General features: G+C 33.5%; 1 protein-coding gene across 3 annotated transcripts in view; it reads left to right on the top strand.

Annotated features, from left to right (window-relative positions):
* Positions 1-360: 360 nt before the first annotated feature.
* LOC145593502 (phospholipid-transporting ATPase 2-like) overlaps positions 361-24,912 on the top strand; it is a 30,165-nt gene continuing 5,613 nt past the window's right edge. For all 3 annotated transcript variants that reach the window (XR_014102750.1, XM_081649755.1, XM_081649754.1), the window contains exons 1-18: positions 361-512; positions 885-1,015; positions 4,740-4,953; positions 7,614-7,730; positions 8,545-8,637; positions 8,730-8,904; positions 14,302-14,468; positions 14,590-14,694; positions 15,851-15,948; positions 16,027-16,169; positions 17,013-17,109; positions 17,243-17,352; positions 17,440-17,604; positions 18,578-18,732; positions 18,820-18,900; positions 20,716-20,836; positions 23,509-23,615; positions 24,666-24,797. Coding sequence is in view for 2 of the 3 variants with exons in the window: in XM_081649755.1 (XP_081505881.1) it covers positions 888-1,015; positions 4,740-4,953; positions 7,614-7,730; positions 8,545-8,637; positions 8,730-8,904; positions 14,302-14,468; positions 14,590-14,694; positions 15,851-15,948; positions 16,027-16,169; positions 17,013-17,109; positions 17,243-17,352; positions 17,440-17,604; positions 18,578-18,732; positions 18,820-18,900; positions 20,716-20,836; positions 23,509-23,615; positions 24,666-24,797 (2,208 nt within the window). In the remaining variant the exon portion in view is untranslated. The remainder of the gene's footprint in view (positions 513-884; positions 1,016-4,739; positions 4,954-7,613; positions 7,731-8,544; positions 8,638-8,729; positions 8,905-14,301; positions 14,469-14,589; positions 14,695-15,850; positions 15,949-16,026; positions 16,170-17,012; positions 17,110-17,242; positions 17,353-17,439; positions 17,605-18,577; positions 18,733-18,819; positions 18,901-20,715; positions 20,837-23,508; positions 23,616-24,665; positions 24,798-24,912) is intronic.

Genomic DNA, 24,912 nt, shown 5'->3' with positions numbered 1-24,912 from the left:
TTATAAATTTTTTGATATAATGACTTGAGTATTAAAAATTATAAAGTATATTAAAAATAAAAGCATGTAAGAGAAAATATTTAAAATACATGTAATAATTATAAATTTATAATATGGATAGTTTAATCTTATAGGAAAAGATTTATATTTTATATAAAACAAATTATGTTATAATTTAGATATAATTTATTTTTTTCTTACATAACAATAATTTTTTTAGAAGGTACTTTTGGCGGGAAATTATTTAACAATATATTGACAAGTGTGTCTTTAGATTCGCTTTTAGCAGTATTTAATTGACGAGAAATACATAATTAAACGGTGTACAAGCTACTTTAATGGATAAATAAATACAAAAAAAAAAAAAAAAAAAAAAAAAGACTGTGGAACGTACCTGTCTTCCTCCATCTCTGTCTCTCTCTCTCTCCCTCAGTTTCCCATTGAAGCGCGCTCCACGCTCTCCATTGAAGCGCCTTCTAATACTTCTATCCTCCATTGAAGCAGCTTCTGCGGTAAGTAGTTGTTTCTTTATGTAATCACCATTTCAATTTCACAATTTAGGGTTAATCTTTGATCTAAACTAATTTAATTTAATTGTCATCATAGTAAATTCAGGGTTCGAATTCTTGAACTATTGCTTCTGATAATTAACGAGCGATTATGTTGTTAGAGAAGAGAATTATGAGCCTGATTTTGATAATTGAATCAAATATGCCATTTCTCCCTAAAATTAAGTGATTTTTCGAGCTTGATTTGATAATTGGATCAAATTTGGTTGCTAATGTGATTGCAGAACTCTTAAACGTTAGGGTTGAACTATGAACTTTGGCTGCATTAGCTTGGGTAGGGCTATTGATGTGGTTTTTATGAATTTATGATTACAGAACATGATGAAGCGCTATGTTTATATCAATGACGATGAATCTGTTCATGAACTTTACTGTGATAATCGTGTATCGAATCGCAAATACACATTGCTCAACTTCCTCCCAAAGAACTTATTGGAACAATTCAGGTGATGTGTTTTTTTCCTAATTTGTTGGGGTTTTGTATTTTGAAGCTTGTTGTGTTCTTGCATTCTCAATGATGTGCTTAAGTAGTTATTAAAGTTGACTTTATCATCAACTCTCTTTGCCTGATATTCTGTTGCCAATATTATTGACTGTAATTTTGCAAGTGCTTACATTTCGTTTTTTTATTTTAACATGCATTTCAATAGACTTCTCTCTTTCTTGGCCTCATTTGTTGTTGGTTATCTGATGCTATGTGCTATTAATATGATAATGTCACATTGCTATGTATACTATAATTAGATTTATTACAAGGAACTATTTTGATTGTAAGTAAAACTAGCAAATTCACGAGTCATAAAAAACTCTGCCACGCGTTAACAACAGTAGCATGAGTGTGTCCAGGCGTCCAGCACTACACTTCGAAGCAGAACTGAATTATATGTATAATATATACTAGACTTATGGATTAGGCGGTCTGGTTGTTGCACGAACATTTAAGAAATGACAAGTGAAAGTGTAAAATTGATTTAATGATCTTCTATTATGAAGTATTTGAGAGGAGAATTACAAAATTTTATTGTATTAATGGATAAGTTGTTTATTTTTATGCTTAGTTTGCAATATGCTTTGAATGACTACCTTTGTTTCCTTAGATGTATAAGGATAACATAAAGTGAAACCCAAAATGAGCATGCTCATATTGCCCAATACCAATATAGATGTGATCAACCATCAACCTTGCCGTCTCAGGACACTTTGTTTTCTATCTTTGAGAATAGTATATTGGCCCTATATGTCGTCTATGTTACTCGGACTCTTCATTTCACCTCACGTACCATGTCGGACTATGGACACTCGGACCGGACACTTCACTTTTATTTCAAATCATGGAACTTTTTCACAAAATAGCCGAGTTGGACGCTTGGACACTGGGACACATACCCGTGTCGGATATGGGTGCCCCAAGTCCAAATAACATAATATGTCGTATATAGCTTTTTTTTAAGCTTTAGGCTTTAATACTAAGGCTAAAATGGTTAGTATGAATGATTAGAGGTGTTGAATATATATTGGTTGCTATGGCTTTCATTTTGATGTCTATACTATATACTCCCTCCGTCCCCAAATGATAGTCCCTTATGACTTATTTTTAGTCCCAAATTGATAGTCCCATTTGCTTTTTTCAAGTACCATTAATATCAATTTTTTTTTATCAAAATTTCCTCCAATTACAACAATATTTGTGCAAATTTAACTTTCCCATGTAAATTTTGTTTTTCAATGTAATTTTATTACTTTATCTCTCTACTATTTTACATACCCAATGTAAATTTATCTTTTCAATGTAATTTTACTACTTTTATTTAAGTTTCTTAATTCCCGTGATTTTTGCCCATAAGGGACCATCATTTGGGGACGGAGGGAGTATTAAAAAGCGTTCCTTTTAAAGGAACGGTGTCACATGGCACTCTTCACAGTATGTATGCCATGTCACAATATGACTATATGCGCCACGTAAGCCACTTTATTTAGCAAAATAAAATATGCTCCGAACAAGATTCGAACCTATAACCTTTGATACATACAAGAGATACATTTACCATCTCAATCAACTTTTATTAACGTTTTAACTTTTCACATAATATTATGTATTCCTTTCATTTATCAAGTTAATTAGAGGTAATATAATTCATTTATTTTTCACAAGATTAGAATATAAATACGTATGACGTAATAAAAAAGTGACATCCGAGGCAACATCCGAACCACACTAACTATACAAATAGTTGAACATAATTATTAAATTAAAGAAGTACACAAACTAGCAACCCGCGCCCAGGGTACACACTAGTTTGAATCTATTAAAAATTGTCTGTACAAAATTTAATATTATTATTCTTGTAACACCTTGGATTTTGTTTTTGGAAAAGAATTTGCCCCAAAAGTAATACTCTTTCCATCATAGAATATTTCAAACACTTATTCTTTTTCATTCATTCTAGATAAGTTTGAGTATTTCCTAATTGGGAAAGACCACACTATTATTGTAATACATCTTTCTTTCCATTACCAAAAAGTTTAGGTCCTATTGTCTCTCACATTCATTAAAATATATACCCATATCTTCTACTTCCTTCGTTTCTTTATAGTTGCAAAACGCACTTTATCACGTATTCACGTTAGTTAAGAAAAGTGGACCTCACATATTATAATACACTTAAATAGGGTAAAAAGGTTGTTCGGAGTATAATCAACTGGCCTATGTGTTTTAATTAAAGGTAATAGTGCAATTTTTACCATAAATACCTTCCTTTTATGGTGTGTTGCAACTATGGTGACATTTCCATTTTAGGGAAGTGTTGCAACTATAAAGAAACAGAGGAAGTATCACTTTCACCTTTTTGATACCATTATTTCTACTCACATCAACTTTATATCAAATAACAATTTATAACATCACAATAACTTATTATTGAAATTCTTTGCAAGATAAATGTTTGATTTATCTCGCTTAGGGAACAAACTTGTTATAGAAATTCTCACGAGCACAATTGAAAACATATTTTTAACCCATGGAGTATGTGGTTACTGATATTAACTGGTAGTTCAAAATTTAAACTGGTGTGACTATTCTAACAAAAGGGGATAGTGTCGAAGAAAGTACCTGGCATGTGAAAAGTTAAAGGACATTCAAAGTGGCGTGATCCAAATTGATAATTCGGTTTGGATTAGATTGGATTTCAGTTTTAATTTGAATAATGACATTCCTATTACTTACAACTTTCCTACCATTTCACTTGAACTTGGAGTGCTATTATCATGCTGAGAAAATCAAGTTCTTTTGAAATAATCTACAACTGTGAGAAAGTATCTATAGGCATGGTGAGTCTGTATCTCAAATACACCTACCACTCTGCAAGAAAGTATTTGGAGCTCTATACTATCTACAACCATTATGATTGGCATCTGAGATCTATGTATTGCCACCATACATCAATATGAAACTTAGGCTTGAGAAATTTTGGAAAATTAGAAGGGATTTAGTGGAAGAATTACAGACAGTAGGGGAAATGCTCATTCTGCCAAGAAATGTTGTAAAGAGTTGGAGCACTTACAAACCCAAGCACGGTACCTATCTAATTTATTGGTAATGGTAGCAGATGGCTGTTATCTCTCTTTATTTATTATTATTTGTTTTTAATATGAACAAAGCACATGTCCCCATTATTTATTGAGCTAATTGGTGGGTCTCTGTGATTTTTAATGCATATGGATTTATTCCCATGAAAAAGTTTTGGGTTTAATACCCTTCACCTTCACAGCTTAGCTCAAGCATTTAACTTTCTTTGAATAATAAAATCTTAAAGAGTTTTGCGTATATCAGTATATGTGAGCTATGTCAAAACTGTGCACACAGATAGCTATCTTTTAGTAATTACCAAAATTTTAATAAATTCATTATAAAAATCCCTGCCTATGTGGACATCTTCTTATGTGCCTCAGTAAACAAAACATACATTACTATGAGTTGACATAATTTATTATTTTTAGCTCTTTTAATTATGCTTTAGCTCATTTAATCTGTTTAATTTCTCAGTTGTATACATTAATATGCACCTTTAAATCCATTGTGAATATAAGGTGTTCATATTTACTTAAACATGAAACTGGCCATCTTAGGTTTTGGTTGTTTGCTGACATGATTGTATCTTCTTTTTGTTGCAGCCGATTTATGAACCAGTACTTTCTGTTGATTGCTTGTCTACAGTTATGGCCACTCATTACCCCTGTTAATCCTGCCAGTACCTGGGGTCCACTTATATTTATATTTGCAGTATCAGCAACAAAAGAAGCATGGGATGATTACAATCGTTTTCTTTCTGACAAGAATGCAAATGAGAAAGAAGTGTGGGTTGTTAGGAATGGCATTAGAAAGCATGTATGAATTTCATCTCTACATATATTTGCATAGCTATTTTCCTCTCTAGAGATTTTCCAGTATATCTGGCTAAAAGCCACTAGCAGACAGAAAGTGGAATCAAGTAAATGTTTACCTATCATATTAATTGTTTTGCTGAAACTAGGTTGCAGGCATTTAGAATTATATAGCTAAAATTGACAATTGGGTTTAATTCAGGTTTCTAAGTCTTTATAATTGTAAAAGAATTTTATTAGATTTAGAGGATTGATTGTGCTGATGTTGCAGGCGTTCACTCTTCCGACTTTGGCCTTGAATTTTTGTATCTTTGATTACGTTTCTTTTTTTTTTTTTTTTTTAACTTTATTACAATTAAGGTGTGGAATTTTGGTCATAATTATTTTTGGGAACTGGGAATGTGCTTTGTGGGAGCTTCTTCTTTTTCTTCACTTGCATTATCTCTTTGAACCCATGGTTAAACACTCTTGCATCATCGCTTTTTCCTTGCTTTTGGGGAAGGGGATGTCAATATTATTCCTCTAAAATTTCTGAATATACAATTAATAAAAAATGACCTAGACTGAGATATGTTCTGTTTCACTATCAATATTTTCTAGGTAGGTGAGTATAGTAGATGCAACATAAAAATTTCTACGGAGAAGTCCTCATCCTCACCTTTCACCTGTAGGTTTTGGAAGCCTAATGTTCCGTAGCAAGTAAAGATAAATATTACCTTGGAGATTGATGTTAAAGAAATTTACTATGAATTTTATAGTGCTTTTTTAATGATCAAATGAAGTGTCGTTCATTAATTTATGTGCCTAAGGGCTACGATTAGTCCTTTATTTTACATTGCAAAAGCTACTTTCTAGTTGGAATTGACCTGAAATGTTGAAGTGTGGGTTGTTTCAGACTCCTAGCTACAGTCCGTGGAAACTTGTACTTCTCTATCTGTGTTTATATGACATCACGGGAGGCTTACTTATGGGCTGGGATTCCATTACTATGTTTTGGTTGTTGTGGCTAGTCAGGAATCAATCGGACCAGTCTTTTGTGGGATTAAGATTTTTTCTAGCCTCATTTACCCATGCTTTTGGAGCTTTGTCTAAAATATTTTGTTCAGATGTATGGAATTTTAGTATCATACTTAATTCTATCTCAATTGTATACTCTTTTACAAATACAGATTTTTTCTCTAGCTTTACAAGGGAAAAAAGGACAATGAGGCTGACAACTAGATCAACTAAGGAACATTTTTTGCAGCATGCTCTAATTATGCTAGGAGCCTAGTGGTTCTGGATTTAAAACCTATTAGAGTATTAGGTAATGCAACCTAAGCGCTAGAAGAAACTACATCCAACATTCTTACATGAATATAGACATAGTAATCATGTAACATTTCAAGTGTAAGAAGACTACTTGCTTTAGTGGGGGATATGCTTTAGTGGGGGTTTATATTGGATAACCCGGTTTACTCTTCAAGCGGTGTTTGGTATGTGGGAATGAGAATTTGGGGATTAGAGAGTGGGATGAGGATTAGATATTGATTATGGAGATAAATAACAAGATTGCATACCTTTTCCAACATTTCTCCCTCTTGCTGTTCTTGTATGACAATTCAATCATTTCAACTCCCCTCTCGATTCTCATTCAATATTACTAGTCCCCCTAGGTTTTATTTTCATGGGAACTAGGAGTTTCTGTTCCCAATCCCTCTCCCCTCCCTCTTATGTTTCCATTCCTGGATTTGTTACAAATGGGACCAAGCTTCCCAACCTCATCTCTAATTTCCACACACCAAACACTCCCTTAGTGCCAATCCCGTACATAATTAGCTCATGAAGTTTGGAAAACGCAAGGGGTAGTTCACTAGTTTGGCTGGAGAGAAATGATAGGATTTGCTGGGGTTGGGAGTTTCTTTAGTTACTTTAAGGGAGCATGTGTTGTATTAGCATTTCTATGCGCTCATACTCATGTGGCATTCCTATGAATCTTATAGGCTATAGCTAACTACCAATTTCATGTAGCATATTTAGCAAGTATTTCACCCGACATTTTTTCTTTTTAACTTTATGTATTATTTGGTAAGCATTTCTGTTCTGCTAGATTATAATTTCAGCTGACTTGCGATTTCAAGTCAGTTTCCCTCTTTTTAGCTGGATTCTCATTAAATGAGGTGGCTTTTCAACATCTGTTAACTTCACCCAATCTTTGCTGTTAGTGATTGTTTCAAATATATTTCAGCTTTTGGCTATTCTTTCCCAGTTCACCAAAAGTATTTGAGCTGTCACCTTTTTAATTTACAGCTACATTTTGAACTGGTCACCAATTTGAGCAGCTTAATGATTTCACAATTTCAGCTTGTTATACTAACAGACCTTAAGTTGAAGAAATCTTCTTTCTAGCAACCATTAGAGATGAAATATGAGACTATGAACTTTAAGCTGTTTTTGACTTGAGCCTTAGAAGAGTGCAAAACAGCTATAATTTTATGGAAAACAGGATGGATAGAAGGATAATTGGGTATGCGAAAAGGCATTTATGATTGATGAGAAACAACTTATAAGTTACTGTGACTAAGTCTACAAACATGTTAAGATTTCCTTTAATATATAGTTTGATATATTGCATTTAATGTTTGATTTTTTTTTTTTTTTTTTTTTTTTTTTTTTTTTTTTCAGATTCAATCTCAAGATATTCATGTGGGCAATCTCGTGTGGCTTCGTGAAAATGATGAAGTTCCATGTGATCTTGTTTTGCTTGGTTCTTCTGATCCGCAAGGAACATGTTACGTGGAGGTGATTTGTTGATCTATTCACACACTCAAGTTGTTTGTCTGAATTACATTATTAGTTTATTACAATTATTATTGTGACTATTTTATTTTATTTTATTTTTTTATTTTTTTATTTTTTTTTTGTTTTTAATGAATAAGAATAAATCAATGTGTGATGCTGATTATGAAAGAAGCTTGTCTTTGTAAAATGAACCGAGTTGTAACATTAAGCAAATCCAAATAGTGAATCAATTTTGCAATATATTGCACTAAAGATTGTCTTCAGAATAGTGATTGACATAATATAAATTCACTTTGTTTCAGACTTGTTACAGTCCAATTTTTTTACTCCCTTTGACAACTTAAAAACTATTCTGAAGGTCTACCTGAAACTAATAGTTCAGAGATTGAGTAAAAAGTAATGTGCATAAAACTACAAAAACATCCTTGGGTGTCAAAGGGATTGCACACATCAAATTTTATAATAAAAAAATGAATTAGTCTGATACATGTGGTAATCCTTAAGGGACTTCCAAAATTATCAATGACCTCTTGGGATCGCATACCTAAACATAAATAAAGTGAATTGAATCTGAAGCTGTTTCTTGTACTTACTGTCGTTGCCGATAAGTCGATAATTGTCAGTCAGCCCCATTTACTTTGAAATGCTATCTTTAAATTGTTGTATAAGGAGTGCCATCCATGTATAAGAGAAGTAATCATAGTGCTTGTGTTATATCATGTTCAGATCTATCAATAAGGTCAGGAATCAGGATAGCTTTGATATTGTAAGTTTGTAACTACATTGTCTTTTCCTTGACTCAACAAAATTACAGACTGCTGCATTGGATGGAGAAACTGATCTGAAGAGAAGAGTCATTCCCTCAGCATGCATGGGCATAGACTTTGAACTACTACAAAAAATAAAGGCATGATCTCCTATTTAGTGTAGCTATGCCTTTTAACTTTTAGATGGGAAATCACATCATGATTAATGTAATTCTTTTTCTACCATTGGCAGGGGGTCATTGAGTGCCCTAATCCGGATAAGGATATTATGAGATTTGATGCAAATCTCAGATTATTTCCTCCATTCATTGACAATGATTTATGCCCTTTAACAATTGATAACACAATTCTTCAGTCATGCTATCTGAGGAATACAGAATGGGCTTGTGGAGTTGCGGTCTACACTGGTCAGTCCTCAGTCCTATGTTATCTCAACAAACAGAAGATGATTTGATTATCTACACTTTCTTGCATAAAACTATTTGTGTATTCTTTGCCAACAAGCAATCCTTGTCTATGTTGATGCAAACTTATCTGGGCTGTTGGGTAAAACGAAGAATTTCTTTGTCTGATGTTGTGCTCTATAGTCTATACCACCTGGTACATGCACAAAAGCAGTTATTCTGTCTCATTGAGATTTATTTGTTTCTTAAAGTTTTGCTCTTCAGAACATAGAAAAATTATGTGTTTTGAGATATTCGCTTACGTCTTTTATTACCTTCTTTATCATTTGCCCCCTTTTCTTTCAATTGCTCTATCAATATGAAAAGGTGTTTTTGAGGAAAGCTTGTTTATCAGATGTGTTTCTTGATGCTGTTGTATATGTAGAGTCAAGTGCTTTATATGGAGCCGCACCTTGATTTGTGGACAAAAACTTTTATAATTGATTGTGTCTGTGTGTGATGGATTTAGCAATTGCCTATACTGCATGGGTGACATGGTAGGTTTGCTGATGGTATTTTCATATAATAGAAAAAAAGAGTTTCAAAAGCATGTCTAGGCTCAAGGGGGTCTACGGCACTTTGAGAGTCAGATGTGTTGCCCTTTTTCGCCTCAAGCCGCTCCCAGTACAGTGCATTCTTGCTGGCACAAGGCAGTACAGACTACAGAACTACAGATAGAATCAGGCATTATGCCAAGTAGTAGGTTTTTGACTTAATGAACACGATAAAATCTAGCTAGGAGAGAGGGGAAAAAATGTTATACTGTAGAACCACTAGTATCTCTAAGTTGACTAGGTGATTCTTAATCTTGAGTGGGGATGAGGAAGAAAGGGAGTTATATATTTGATAGTCAGAGGAGCCAAGAGTTCCCTTTATTTTATTTTATTTTATTTTATTTTTTTATAATTTTTATATGTACTTCCTCCGTTTCTTTATAGTTGCAATAGTTCCCTAAAATGGAATTGTCACAATAGTTGCAACTAAACATGGGCACGGGCCGTGCGGGGTGGGGGCCGTGCCGGCTCCGCGGCGGGCCGTGTCGTGCCGTGCCTGAAATTGGCACACCCCAGCCCACGGCACGGCACGGCCCACGTGCCTTGCGGGCCGTGCCGTGCCGGGCTGCGGGCCAAACCGTGCCACCCTTCTTTTTTTTTTTTTAATAAATGAAAAAAAAAAACGAATTAAACGATATATATTTTTTTTAGTACAACTTAATATATGTGATTAATTTATGTTTATGTTAATGGTAATATATTTTGTTTTCATTTTTTGAACAACTTTATTTTAATTTAGGTTATATAAATTATTTATCTAATTGATAATTATGTTTATGTTTATTTAAACAAATAAATACAATTTTATTAATTTAGCAAAAAAACAACAATGCATATAATAAAAAAAATACGAGTGTGATAATCCGAAAACACAAAAAATTGAAGAATAACTTATTTTATTATATGACGGTAGCCGGTACGAATGTACGATAATTCAATAATACAAAATAAGCGATGATAATTAAAAATCGTACAATAGTGTATGAATATTGAATAACTTCATTTATTATACGGAATATGAAGTTCGATAATACAAAAAGAATACAATAGTGTATAATGTAAATATGTAATCATGTAATTATTATTGGTCGTCTTCGTCTTCGCCTTCGTCTTCGTCTTCGTCTTCGTCTTCGTCTTCGTCTTCGTCTTCGTCTTCGTCTCCTAGAGGTTCAAGTTCATCCGCCAATTGAGTTGATTGAGAAGTATGAGAACTAAAAGAAGTCGACGTTCCTTCATCGTCGTCGTTTTGTGCATAAGTACGATCTTGAGAACGAGTTTCGGCATCCAACCAATCCTTGAAGCAAACACACATTTCAAGTGTTTCGGGTTTTAGTCTTGTTCTTCTATCGTCTAAAACTCGTCCCGACGCACTAAAAGCTCTTTCGGAGGCAACGGAGGAGACTTGGATAGCAAAAATATCACGAGCGATTGCCGACAAAATTGGATGTTTCACGGCTTGTGATTTCCACGACCAATCGAGGATGTCGAGGCCAAACTTCTCTTCATCGTCCATGCCTTTCATGAAGTCGTAACTTAAGTACATTTGCAACTCCGAAACATCGCTTTGTGTTCTCTTACTTGATGATGATTCCGTACCTGAAAACTTGGACATCATGTTAGCAGCTTGTGCAAATAAACCTTTGGCCCGTTTACTTACATTTTTGGATGTTTGAGAAGGGGCAAATCGAGACACGGTTCCATATTTACTTTCATAAACTCTATATAAAGAAAAAAAAACTCATCAGTCATCTTATTTTTAAAAGTTTCAACATCATCTTCAAAATTCATGTTACTATAATAAATATCAATTAATAAAAAGGTGCCATCATATTTTTGTCTAGGATCTAAAATATAAGCAAAAATATAAATCATAGGAATATCGGTGTAATATTTACGCCATTTTTCCTCCATGGATGGAAGATATCCACGATAAACATGTTGTGATCGGTGTTCTGCAAAAAGTTGTGCAAGTTGTGCCGTGCCGTGCCGGGCCTTGCCTGGGTCGTGCCATGCCGTGCCGGGCCGTGCCTGGCCGTGCCACGTGCCGTGCCGGCGGGTCGTGCCAGCGTGCCGGCCCACGTGCCGCCTGCCGTGCCCGTGCCAAAATCCAAAAAATTGTTCACGGCACGGCCCACGGCCCACAGGTGGGCCGCTGTGCCGTGTCGTGCCACCACCCGTGCCGGGCCGGGCCGTGTCGGAGTCGTGCCGGGCCCGTGCCGCCCGCGTGCCGGCACGGCCCGTGCCCATGTTTAGTTGCAACATACAATAAAAGGAAGGTTTTTATGGTGAAAATTGTACTATCACCTTTAATTAAAGCATATGGCCCACTTGATTATACTCCGAACAAACTTTTAACCCCATTATAAGTGTATTATAACATGTGAGGCCCACTTTTCTTAAATATCGTAATAAAATGTGTGTTGCAACTATAAAGAAACAGAGGAAGTATAAAATAAGGGATAACAGACTAGGGTAACTCTATATCTTGAGTGGGGATGAGGAAAAACGGTAGTGGTGATTTTGATAAGCAAGGACCTGAGTTTTTTTTTGTTTTGTTTTGTTTTGTTTTGTTTTGTTTTTTTTTTTTAATTTATTTTTTTTTTTTTAAAAAAAATTTTTGTTTTTTGTTAGACATAAGGGATAATTGCTCTTAACTTCTTCCCCGTTGTTACTATTTTGTACTCTTTATCCTTATCTCCTGGATATTGTACAATAAGAATTTAACTTATATTTCAAGTTTTCAACAATTGCTATACTAATACTCTTTATCATGTTTTACTTCTTTTCCTATTTGTATGTGTAATCTAGTAATACATATTCTTTTTGTAGGAACTTATTATCTTATGGCTGATTTTAGCACTTCATGATTTCTGTTTCTTGCTCTTTAGAGAAGAGGCGGTTTAATATCAAAAAAGCTAGTTGTGTAGAAGTACCAAAAAAAAAAAAACTTTTTTGTCCAAATTAAGTTCAATGTTTTTTGAAAAGTGCGTTTTCATATGTAGCATGTGTACTTAAACTTTTTTCCCATTCTTTGATTTAAGTGAAACTTTTTCCCCGAGGAACCTTATGCATTTTGATAGCTCTAAAAGAGACAAGCCATGTTACCTAGATTCTTTGTATTTCATTATGTACCCGTATTGACATGACATGACCTTGACATGGGTACGAAATCTGGGTCGGATCCGGCTTATATACCTCTGACTTGGTTACCTCAATTTTTGACTTTTGAGTTGCGGAAACTCTATAAATTTGACTCATCAATCGTTGGGGAAGAAACTGTAAAATGTTAGGGCTTTTGGTCGCTCTGGTGAGGGAATCCTAATGGCCTTGTTCACACACTTTTCTGATAACCTCAAGTGGTTGGAGATTGCAGGGTGGGTGGGCTGAGGAGAGAAGAGGACAGAGAGAATGAGTCTGCGCGCGCGGGATGGGGGGTTATGGTTATTACTTTAATAGAGTATACTCATATTTCTTCATTTTATTTTTCTTACTGAAATTATAATTAAGAAGACATTATTCACTTTCAAGTTCTCCATTAGTTAAAAGTTTCTAAAACAATAAATAAAACATATTATAAAGTATATATGTTAAATGCTGTGTACCGTACTTGTTTTCAATATGAGAGTCCCTATGTAGCTTATTTTTGGAATTATAGTATCTGGCTCTCAGATCTGTACCCATATCGAACTCTGCTTCCTGACTGCCATGTCTTCTTAAATGTTTTATGCATGATTATTACATCTTGGAAAAGCTCGTTAAACTTTTATTTGAACTTATTCTCAAACTTTGTCATGCTTTATCTTTTAAGTTTATATTATCATAAAACTCAACTTGATATACTACCTCCGGTCCAAATTACTCGCAATTTTGGAATATTTTATATCTCACAAATAATACTCCAAAGTTGCGAGTAATTTGGACCGGAGGTAGTAAAAAATTATAACTTATATTCTAAATCTTTCTCCGGGCTAACTTGTTGATCTTCCCACCAATATTATGTTACTTTTTACTAAAGGTTTCAGTTACATTTTATTGTATACTTTTTTCCGTTAGTTTTTACTTGACCTATTTTGACTTTTACACTATTCACACATGCACCTTTGACTTCCTTTTGTGATTAATACATAAGAAAAACAGTCATGTGAGATCTTGTTTGAATTATCTCAAAAAATCCTATCATATTATTTTGTTGTTTTAATTTTTACTTAGAATAAAGAATTGAAGATAAAAATGATTAAATTTATGCATTGGCAAGTCATCAAGTAAAAATAATGGAGGAAGTAAAGTTCAATATTAGATAAAAGTAAAGAAACATTTGAGCCTACTCACAAGGTTTTCAAGCCAAGCTTAGTTTTGCCCAACTCGTGAAAATTTCTAGGTGAGCTTTAATAGTTTTCGATCTTGTTAGTCTCATTTACACCCCTAGTGACAAGAACAAGAATTTTATAAGTTTGTGTATACAATTTAAAACCAATTTTGAGACTTGGGTGTCTTTTGTAAACTTCAACCATTATAGGGTAATTGATTATTATTCTAAAAGTCACATGAACAGTTGCTGCTTAATCTTTGGTTGATATCACATGAACAATATGTGAACTATAATAGATCAATATCAAGCATATGGCCATTTGGTAATGTTGATTATCTGGATTCTTTGCCACTTGAGTTCATGTGAAGAAATAGGAAAGTTGTTATTGGATTTCAAATATTTGGTTTAATGTTTCTAGTGACGGCTTGAGATTTTGAAAAGATTCGGTGAAGCTGTTGTATATTTTTACTTGACAATTTCCCTATTTTCAACATCCAGGCAATGAAACCAAGCTTGGAATGAGCCGGGGGATCCCTGAGCCCAAGTTAACTGCTGTTGATGCCATGATTGACAAGTTAACTGGGGCAATATTTGTTTTCCAGATAGTGGTTGTGACTGTTCTTGGTGTAGCTGGAAATGTCTGGAAGGATTCTGAAGCACGAAAGGTCTGCTTGCAAATGTTGTAGAAGTTAATTTGCTGTTTGTGTTTGTCTATATAAGTTAGAAACATGTTGTAAAAATTAATGCTTGACTAATAATTCTCCTTCCTTCTCCTTGCTCTGGCAGCAATGGTACGTTTTATATCCGAAGGAGAGCCCATGGTATGAACTGCTGATTATCCCTTTACGGTTTGAGCTGCTGTGTTCCATAATGATTCCCATTTCAATAAAGGTAGGCAGCTTATTTTACCTCCCATGTAAGTTTGAACGAACTTGCTTTTGTGAGTTAGCATGTTTCTTTAATACCCTTTTCAATTGTCTGCGTGCGTCTTTTTTTGTTTCACTTATCCTTTCAGGCGTTTTTTTCCTTATTTTTCCGACTTATCATCCCCTTCCTTTGGCTCTTTCCCGTGTCTCCTTTTATGGATCATGTTGGCGTGTTCTGTTCGGGGATTGCTTGGAGCTCTCTGCTCCTAATTGAGCTTTCCTCTTTGTTTCCTTCTATACTGCTTCTCCTTGTGATATTATAAACCATTTCATTCTTGTTGTTGTTTTTTGTCCTTCGCTGTTAGCATGTCATGGTTCCTTTTTTTAAAGTTTTGGTGTAGCTGTTGTCAAGTAGTATTAAGTTCTGAGTGACACTTGGCATTTTTTGCTTACGTAGATAAATATTTTCACGATAGGTTGATTGAATGAATTTTTCAATCTTTATCTTTCCTCTGTTTATGCTTGACAATGTGACATCCTGTTGGTATCTATCTAGTTTATTTTCTGTATCACTTTATAGGAATAAGCCTTTGCACAGATGCATTCAATGTACAAGTTTATTTTTAAGTGGCTGGGGTTATTGCCTGGTTCACATTTTAAAAACTGCCTGCCTTTTCAGTTGAAAGTGTTTTTTTTTTAATGGTTAGGTGGGTTTTTGATTATGTTTAAGTCCTAGACTATGCCATTCTCTTCCTATTTATTGTTACTTTTTAAGTGGGCATCGAGAAAAACTGGGCCATATAAAATGAGTATCTGGTACTGTTAACTGTCCTTGGTTTATTTTGAAGATTTAGATCTGTAACTGAAGTAGTGGTTAGGATCATATGAAGATACCATGAGAAACCTGCTTATTGACAGATATAACCATAAAAAATGGCATACTAATAACAGAAGTTTTGGTCATGTAGATATGTCTGTATCTGAAAACGTACAAAACTTTGATATGTACTCTAATTTGAGTTAGATGAGCATGTATTCTGCCTTTGAGTTAGGCGCACTGGTATACTGGCTTTGGACTGATGAACATGTATACTGGTGTTGAAAAAAATATAGTAATCATCTATGTATAATTATGTGCAGTGTGTCTTATATGTGAAGTTTGTATACTTTGATTTTGACAGGTATCTCTTGATCTAGTAAAGAGTTTATATGCAAAGTTTATTGACTGGGATCTTGAAATGTTTGACCAAGAAACAGGTGTCCCTTCTCATGCAGCAAAGTAAGATATGATTCTTTGCTTCTATAAGTCCAATACACGATGAATGTGGAAGGATATTATTGTATTTTTCTTTTGCAGTACAGCAATTAGTGAAGACTTGGGACAAGTTGAATATATTTTGACTGATAAAACTGGTACCTTAACCGAGAACAAAATGGTCTTCAAGAAGTGCTGCATTGGTGGAGTTTTTTATGGGAGTGAAAATGGGGATGCCTTGAAAGGTTTGTTTTTGGCAAGGATTTGTGATACTATCTGTAATTTGCTGTTTGAGTTTCATTTGTTTTGCATTAGGTCTTCAAATTTCGTAGTGGCATACACAGATATTATATAGGTGTTGTCAAAATATATCTGTTTAGAGTATTCCTTGTTAAAATCTGAAACTGGCTTTCCTGGGATAATCAATAAATAAATGATGAATGGTGTGTTTGAGATTTTTATTACTAATTTCTACAGTCACCAGGTCTGTTTACTTTCTTTAAGTCTTATAAATGAAAAAAAAATCTCTTCTGACAATTGCTTATCAACTTTTAAAAGGTTCGAAATTATGAAATAGGAATTGAACTTTTTAAAACCTACCTAAAATAGAAACATTTCAACCAAAAAGGAACTTCCCAAAAAGGAATACAGTCAACTAATTTGGAACAAAAGGGAGTATATAGGTTTCTTAAGATGAGTGACTCCAACTAAGAGAATATGTTTGTTTTTTAAGCAAGAGGCTTGTTGTGGGAAATGATGAAGCAATTTCATATCTTTGAAAAACCGTAAGTGGATGTAAGAGACTAACATAAGGAAGGGTAATATTGGTAGTCTAGTATTATTAGGTTGGAGTCTTTAGCTTTATTATATGAGGATCACTGGAGGGCTAATTAAGCTCTTTAGTACTTGGAGTTGAGTCTAGGCCGCAGAATCCACATTCTTAAGGTTGGTAGAGTAACATATACTGTGGTTAAACTGGTCACTGATTGCCTGATTGTCCTAGCAGTGTTTTAATTTTGTGCACGTAAAGGATAATGGATCTGGCCTAAGTTATAGCCGGCTCTTAATTTTTTACATATATTGTACAGATGCTGCACTTCTTGATGCTGTTTCCAGTGGCTCTTCAGATATCATCAGATCTCTAACTGTTATGGCAATATGTAATACAGTTATACCAACTAAGAGGTGACCTTTATATTTGAATTGAATTGCACTTTAATTAGGCTCTTTTCTTTTGTATGATTTGTACTGCTGAGGTTTGCGTTCAATCTTATGGTAAAGTTCTGTGTTGTCCATTTCTATCTATCTCAATCTTCAGTAAAAGGGGAGATGTTGTGTATAAGTCACAATCTCAGGATGAAGAGGCCCTAGTTCATGCTGCTGCTCAATTGCATATGGTTCTAATCAATAAGGCTGCAAATATTCTTGGTATCTTTTTGTTTCTGTCTTATCTATATAAGTACATGTCAGGTGTTTATATATCTGTCAGTTTTATAATTTAAATTCTTTTTCCAGAGATAAATTGCAATGGATCTTTGATACAATATGAACTACTGGACGTACTTGAGTTCACCTCTGATAGGAAGAGAATGTCAGTTGTCGTGAGAGATTATCAGAATGGGAAGATTATGCTATTGTCGAAAGGAGCTGATGAAGCAATTTTTCCTTGTGCAAATACTGGTAAAAGACCTTCCTTCGTTTTTTATTTTGAGTATTAGGGGTAAGGCTGCTCCCATTTGGACCATCCAAGATCCCGCCTCAGTGGGTTTAATATTAGGTCCTCTTCTTTTAATACATTTTATTTACTCTATATATTATTATATTTTTAGTGGCAAAAACAGAGAGGGGGGGGGGGGGGGGGGGTGGAGTTCTTGTTCTTTTTATTGGAGATCATCATGCTATAGAATATCATATCCTTTGAGAGGGACAATTAATATAGCGTGTCAAAGTTGTAGAGGTGGTTCACATAACGCTTTTTTTAAAGGTGCGATATTGAGTGATGTTTGGTGCGTTTATGAATGCAGTTATGCAGTGTTTTTTTCAATGGTGTTATTTTCTTTTCTTTTTTATTTTTATTTTTGAGATGGCTGACATGGAAAATTGTGTGGATTATGAAACAGTATAGTAGACATTTACTACAACGAGTTTGATGATCTAAAGTTTTGACCTAGTCTTAAATTAGATTAATTTGGTAACCAGACCAAGAAAGGGAGTTTATGTAAGGACAAATACATGGTTTCTTATCTCTCTCTCAATATTATTTTATAAATATTTGAACAATGTTTTTTCTTCTCAACTTCAGTATCTCTCATGCCTGTACACGAAATAATTGATAATAGCTTATAGTGTGGTGTAATTGCCACCTGTTAAAAACATCAAATTTCCCTGGTGTTGAAGTGAGTTATTTTGTCTCAAAAACTCTCAAAATTCTTCTTCATAGTGTCACCCAACTTAATGCCATTTTTTCTTTGACCTATTTTGATATGCAATATTTATTTCTGATCATGATGTGCATCATGCTTGCAAGTGTGGGCTTTGGTTCTGTAGTCAAGAGATCTGCCTTCACAGGATCAACACGGGATTTCTTTGCTGTTTTATTATAGACGTGATATTCTTTTTGCCACTTTATTGATTGTTAGCTTTCTGAAACTAGGTCAACATATACGGACATTTACCGAAGCAGTTGAACATTATGCTCAACTGGGATTACGGACTTTATGTTTGGCATGTCGTGAGCTCAAGGAGGATGAATATCGTGAATGGTCTTTGATGTATAAGGAGGCTAGTAGTACTTTAGTTGATAGGGAGGTAACACTACATCTCACCATTATCTAGCTACTATGGTTATATTACAATATCTTGGTTTACTTGAATATAATATACATTGATTTGCAGTGGCGGATAGCCGAAGTGTGTCAATTAATAGAACATGACCTTGAAATTCTTGCTGTGACTGCAATAGAAGACCGTTTACAAGTAAGTACCCTATTATGAAGACGTTAAATTGTTTTCTAATTTCGGCGTGGAAAAACTTAAATTTTGATTGCAAACTTATGGTGTGTTTATTGCTGTTGTTTTTACATTCATTACATTCATGTACTACCTTCGTTTCCTACTTCTTCTTCAAGTGTAATTAAGTGTAGGAGAGAGAAAGTGAGGAAGACTAATTTACCCAAGCTACATTTAACTAAACAACCACCTTCTCACCCACCCCACCACCGACGTACCACCACTGAAACCCACCCACACTGCCTGCCTCCACTGAGACCCACCTTCACTACCACTAAACCACTATATACACTCCTAAAACCACCATTACCACCCCAAAAAATCGTCCCAAACTCACGATATCACCCCACCCTCTGCGAGAAAAACACATTGACAACAACCCTAACAACCCAGAATCCGATCCTCACCACCAATGGTACCATTGTACAACACTTCGAAAAAATCCCCAACAAAAATGAAAGATCTAGCCAAAAATAACGGACCACGCACAAGCACTTTCTTCATTTTAGATCTAAATTCCTCGAAATTAACAGTACCATGTACTCGAGGTGAAATTAGTCGGAAGTGAAGTCATGACGGGTAGTCAATTGCGCCGGAGTAAGGTTATCGGAGTCGGCAGCGAAGTGGGTTTGATTTTTCGACAAGATGATGAAAGATCTAAAAGAGTGTGAGCAGATGTAATTGAGGAGAGAGAAAGATGGTGAAAGATGAAAATGATGAATGTTTTGATGGATTTGGTGAATGGATGGCAGAAGTTGACGAAGAGAATTGAATGAATTAGTTTGGGCGGAAATGCTTAGTTTAATTTAGTTTGATTACTAGATGAAGCCCGTACGATGCACGGGTCATTTGTATTTTTAAAAAAAATATTTTTCATATTTATGTGATTACATTTGTTATTGTATTAGTTGTACGTAGTATATCATTTTCTTCGTAATATTTTTGTTTAAAATATTAGATAAGATAATATTTTGTATTTAATTAATGCAACCTTTAAAATCTCATTTGTCAATTTTGCTTATGTGGCATTTGAATTATTTATTGGTTATAACTATAATTTATAATCCTACATGTCACGTTAACTAATCTTAGGTGGTATAATCCTATTGTAGCGTTTTAAAAATATTAATCCTACGTGGTGCTCTAAAATCTCGAGAAAAAACTCCCCCTTATATATATATACTAGATGAAAGCCCGTAGTTTTTCATATGTAAATCTCAAGAAAAGATATTTTTGTATTTGATTTATTTTACTATTTAATAATTTTAGACAAAATAGACACATAATTATTTAATAAAAGTGTTTTTGCCTATTACAAAAGTATAATTTTCTTGTAAGGTAATTCATAATGCGACTTTATTTATTGTTGTTTTGCATTTTGTTTGTGGTTGTTTGTTAAATGACAATTGAATTTAAAAATATGAATAAATTGTAAATATGATATCTTTTAAAAAAAATTGTAAATATGATAATTTATCGGTTACATATTAGGATAAAAGTTGAAAAGATTTTTTTTTTTTTTTTTTTTTTTTACATAATTAAATCCTTAATCATTATTCGTTAGTTTTTAAAAAATAGAAATATTAAAAAATAATAAAAAAATGGATTTGTTTGTTTAACACGAGGTGCATTCTTCGTCTCTTTGTGGATTTGAAAGTAAATGCTTAACACGAGGTGCATTCTTCGTCTCTTTGTGGATTTGTTTGTTTGAGAAAAAATAGACAACATTCACAAAACCTGCATTGGAACTTCTTTTTATTGGTATGCTTCTGTGTTGTGCAGAATGGGGTACCAGAAACCATTGAGACTCTCAGAAAAGCTGGAATAAACTTTTGGATGTTAACTGGAGACAAGCAGGGAACTGCTATTCAAATTGCTCTTTCTTGCAATTTTGTATCCCCAGGTACTTTAATTTGTGTTGATTGCTGTTTTCTTTTTATCTTGGTATATACACTGGGTAAAGCCCCAGAGATGAAAACCAATCTGGAAAAAACATAAAACCTCAAATCTCAGAAGTGTCACACATTTCAATGTCTAATATAGCAGATGCCTCCTCTGCTTTAATGTACTAGAACATCAGCAAATATATCTCATTTGTTTATTATACATTAATTCAAATGATTCATTGGATAGAGAGCCTACTCTTTTCCTGAATCTCTGTTTGTAATATCTTATTCTGGCAACAATAACTTTTATGAATGGTTCATGTTTAAAGGGCTTCATGCTAATAAGAATCTCATATGTGTGGTACAAAAACTGTAGGTTTTTACGAATGCATCCTTTCCCATGTGCTAGATACTTTCTACTCCTTGCGTGCCCATATAAACGCTCTATCTGCCTTATGCACACATGTATTGGATGGTGAATAAAAATATTAAAATAGTGGGGATTGGTTGAGTAAAAGTGAATAAAAAAGGAATATAAGAGAGGTTTGGTTAGTCATGTCCGCTTAGGGCTGTGACCAAATTTAAGAAAATGTCTCTTTTTGGATATGCCTTGGCTCGTAGCATATATGGCCGTTGTTTTTATTTAGAGAGAGCCGCAAAGGGTAATACAGTTCTTTGGTACCACTTCGCAATGATTTACTCTGTGTGATCCAAGGTAGTTGGAGATTTCAAATATTACTCAATCTGGTATAGAGAGGAATTGGGGTTATATGTAAATCCGTTTACTTTGTGAGGTTACTTTATCCTTATGCTTTATTCAATCTACTATTTCAATTTCCAAATATATATAAGCACTGTCAGGGCCATCAAAATCAAGGATGGTCAATAAGATAGTGAGTTCACCTAATCCCTCTCTTTAGGATCACTTGTAAATCGAAGATTTAGATGATTGCACACTATCCCTACCTTATAAAAAGTAGAAGATAACTCTTAGGAATAGATTGCTACCAACTATACCCTCAAAAATATGTACAAAAATGTGTATAAAAATGTGTATTTACTTTTTTACCCTTATTAATATGTTTACTCTCATTTATATATTTAATGTTTTTTTTCATTAAACATATCATCAATTAATTCAAAGTTTTTTTTAAAAAAAATAATTTTGTAATGCTTTTTTTTTTTAATTTTATTTTATTTTATTTTTATTAAAATATTCTAATGCTTTATACTTATGTTAATATTATTATTTTAAAAAAATTGTATTTACGAAGAGACTATTTATTTTTACTCCTTTATAGTTGCTCTTTTTATTTGCAATCTTGTCGTCTTTTAATAGCAACTATTGTTAAGGTTATTAGCTTTTGAAATGTACATTTTTTGATGACACATAAACAACTAACGTTATGGAATTTGAATAAAAATGTGTACAAAATTGTGTATTTACTTTTTTTACCCTCATTAATATGTTTACTCTCATCTATATATTTTATGTTTTTTTCATTAAACATATTATCAAATAATTCTAAGTTTTTTTTGACTAAAAACTTGTAATGCATTTTTTTTAATAAAAAAAATTCTGATGCTTTATACTTCATATGCCATTATTATTATTTAAAAATAAATAAATTTGTATGTACAGTTAACCTGTTTGTTACCAAGAGACGGGTTATTTTTACTCCTTCGTGGTTGCTCTTTTTATATACAATCTTATCGTTCTTTAATTGCACCTATTGTGTGATGGCACATAAACAACGTTATGGAATTTGAATGGGATTCATATTAAATAGTGAAATTTGAGCAGATGTTATCAAGAGGTATAAAGAACTTAAAAATCCTAAAATCAAGGGAAATCGATGATAGAAAAAAAAAACTGGTATTAATTATGGAGAGAATTTAAGAGGAAAATATAACTAAGTGGTTATTGCTTTAGTATTAGATATAAATATAGTTATTAAATGGTCGTAAAACACTAAAGAACTTACATTATTAAGATTTAAGAATTTAGCTGCAAAAAACATTACATATTATTACTTCGTATGACCAAAGCTCCCAAAAAAATCATTTGAAGAAAAACACACTAGGTATTATTGAAACATGCAAATCAATTAAGAGTTCTAAACTAACAATTATCACTTAAGTTATGAAGGGATGCAAATCAATTAAATATTATTTAATAGTAATTTTGAACTAACACTATTAAACTTTTGAGGTTTTAAAAATTAATTGTCATATAAGATTTTGGTAGCTTTCTTTTACTTCTACAAAGCCACCACATAGGCACATATACCAAATAGTACGTATCAAAACTACTAGGTCTACTACCCAAACTAAAGGTGTAAATACACGCCAAATATAACTTCTCTGCAAGAGCTAGCCCTTTGCGCTTCGCGCGCGTAGACTACCCTAGTACCTCAAAAAAGACAAAAGAGAAAAAAAGTAAGCAAGGTGATAACTAACTCCCACTCTTCCACATTATCCGAGTGCTCTGTTCTGATTTTATTCATCTGAAGTTTTGGATACTTAGCTCAGCATTTGTTGAATACATGACCTAATTTCCATGTAATATATGTGGAATTCACTTGCTTTGCTTTCTTTTCCTATCTAAAGATACTGAGGTAATTGTATTATGCGTTTATGTCTATCATCTCAATAATAAGGGTTATAACTTTTTCTGAACATTGGACAGAACCAAAAGGTCAGCTCCTGTTGATTGATGGGAAAACTGCAGATGAAGTTCGCAGAAACTTGGAAAGGGTCCTGCGTACAATGAGAATAACAACTGCTGAGCCAAAGGTACTGTTATATCAATTATTGTGGTTTTGGTCTGATGATAGGACTCTCCACTGTGTTTGTTGCTCTATATTCTGTTTGTGTGAACTGTTAATAATCCATTCATTTTTTAGAAGCTGGCTCCTCTGATCAATAACTCAAGTATATGATCTTCAAAGTGTGTATAGTAGCTGGTTTAAACGAATATACTTATTATGAATTGGTTATTTGAATAAATTCATCTACAATCTTTCACTTGTTTCTTAACCTACTTTGAAGTTCATGTAAAAAAAAATAGGTGACAGTGAAATAAGTTGATATATGGATGGGTTCGCTGACTTTGTGACACTCGACAATTATGACATGGATTTGTCGAATATAAAATTATCTATTGCAATTTTTTAGGATAATGGGAATTTCGTTGTTAATGACATGCTTTACTTCCTCCAAATTTTTAGATGAAACATCTCTTGTTTCATGCTTGTCAAATGCATATTCAAACGTTTATATTTTTAAATACCAAGAAGTGAAATTGTAAAAAAAAAAAAAAAAAAAAAAAAAAAAAAAAACAACTAGAAAAAATATATTTGGAAAGTATGAATGAAGACAAATCTAACAAAGAAATCACCAAGAATGTGATTGATATTGTGTGCGATGTAAAATTATAAGTGTTTCATCTTAAAGGGAAAAAAACTATAGGTGCTAATTGAAAATGCATATGCTTGTACTTTCACTTTGATATTGAAGCACTAGTTTTTATTCTATGTGGCTAAACATAGACTCACTTGTATTTGAAAGTGAAATTAGAAGCATGCTTTATTTGTGACGGGGAGAGCTTTTAGTTTATAAACTATATATGCAATGCAGCTGAAAGGCTGAAAATGCTTTGCATACAGTCATAGTTGCATATATCTAGCTTTTCCACCATTTGTCATCTGTTTATGATTTATTCGTAGAAAATATGGCGAGAAGGGGAGACGGAGAGCAATAGATGTCTTCTCATGGTTGTTTCATATCATTTTATGTTCTTCTATCAATATTTTTCTTTTCATTTTTTTTTTCCTTTAAATGCAGGATGTGGCCTTTGTAATAGATGGCTGGGCACTTGAAATTGCACTGAAGCATAGCAAAAAAGAGTTCTCTGAATTAGCAATACTGTCAAGAACTGCCATATGTTGCCGTGTGACTCCATCACAGAAAGCACAGGTGCAGTTTGTTGTGACTTTCTATTAATGGTCTCTACATGATAACATCATATTCTCTTACCCAATGCACTTTCATCCATTGTTTTTTTTTTAATCTAACCTAAGTATAGTTACAA

This window comes from Chenopodium album, chromosome 19 (assembly GCF_948465745.1).
Source record: "Chenopodium album chromosome 19, dcCheAlbu1.1, whole genome shotgun sequence".
NCBI classification, from domain to species: domain Eukaryota; kingdom Viridiplantae; phylum Streptophyta; class Magnoliopsida; order Caryophyllales; family Amaranthaceae; genus Chenopodium; species Chenopodium album.
The sequence above is the reverse complement of the archived record's forward strand: the minus strand, read 5'-3'. Positions and strand labels throughout refer to the sequence as shown.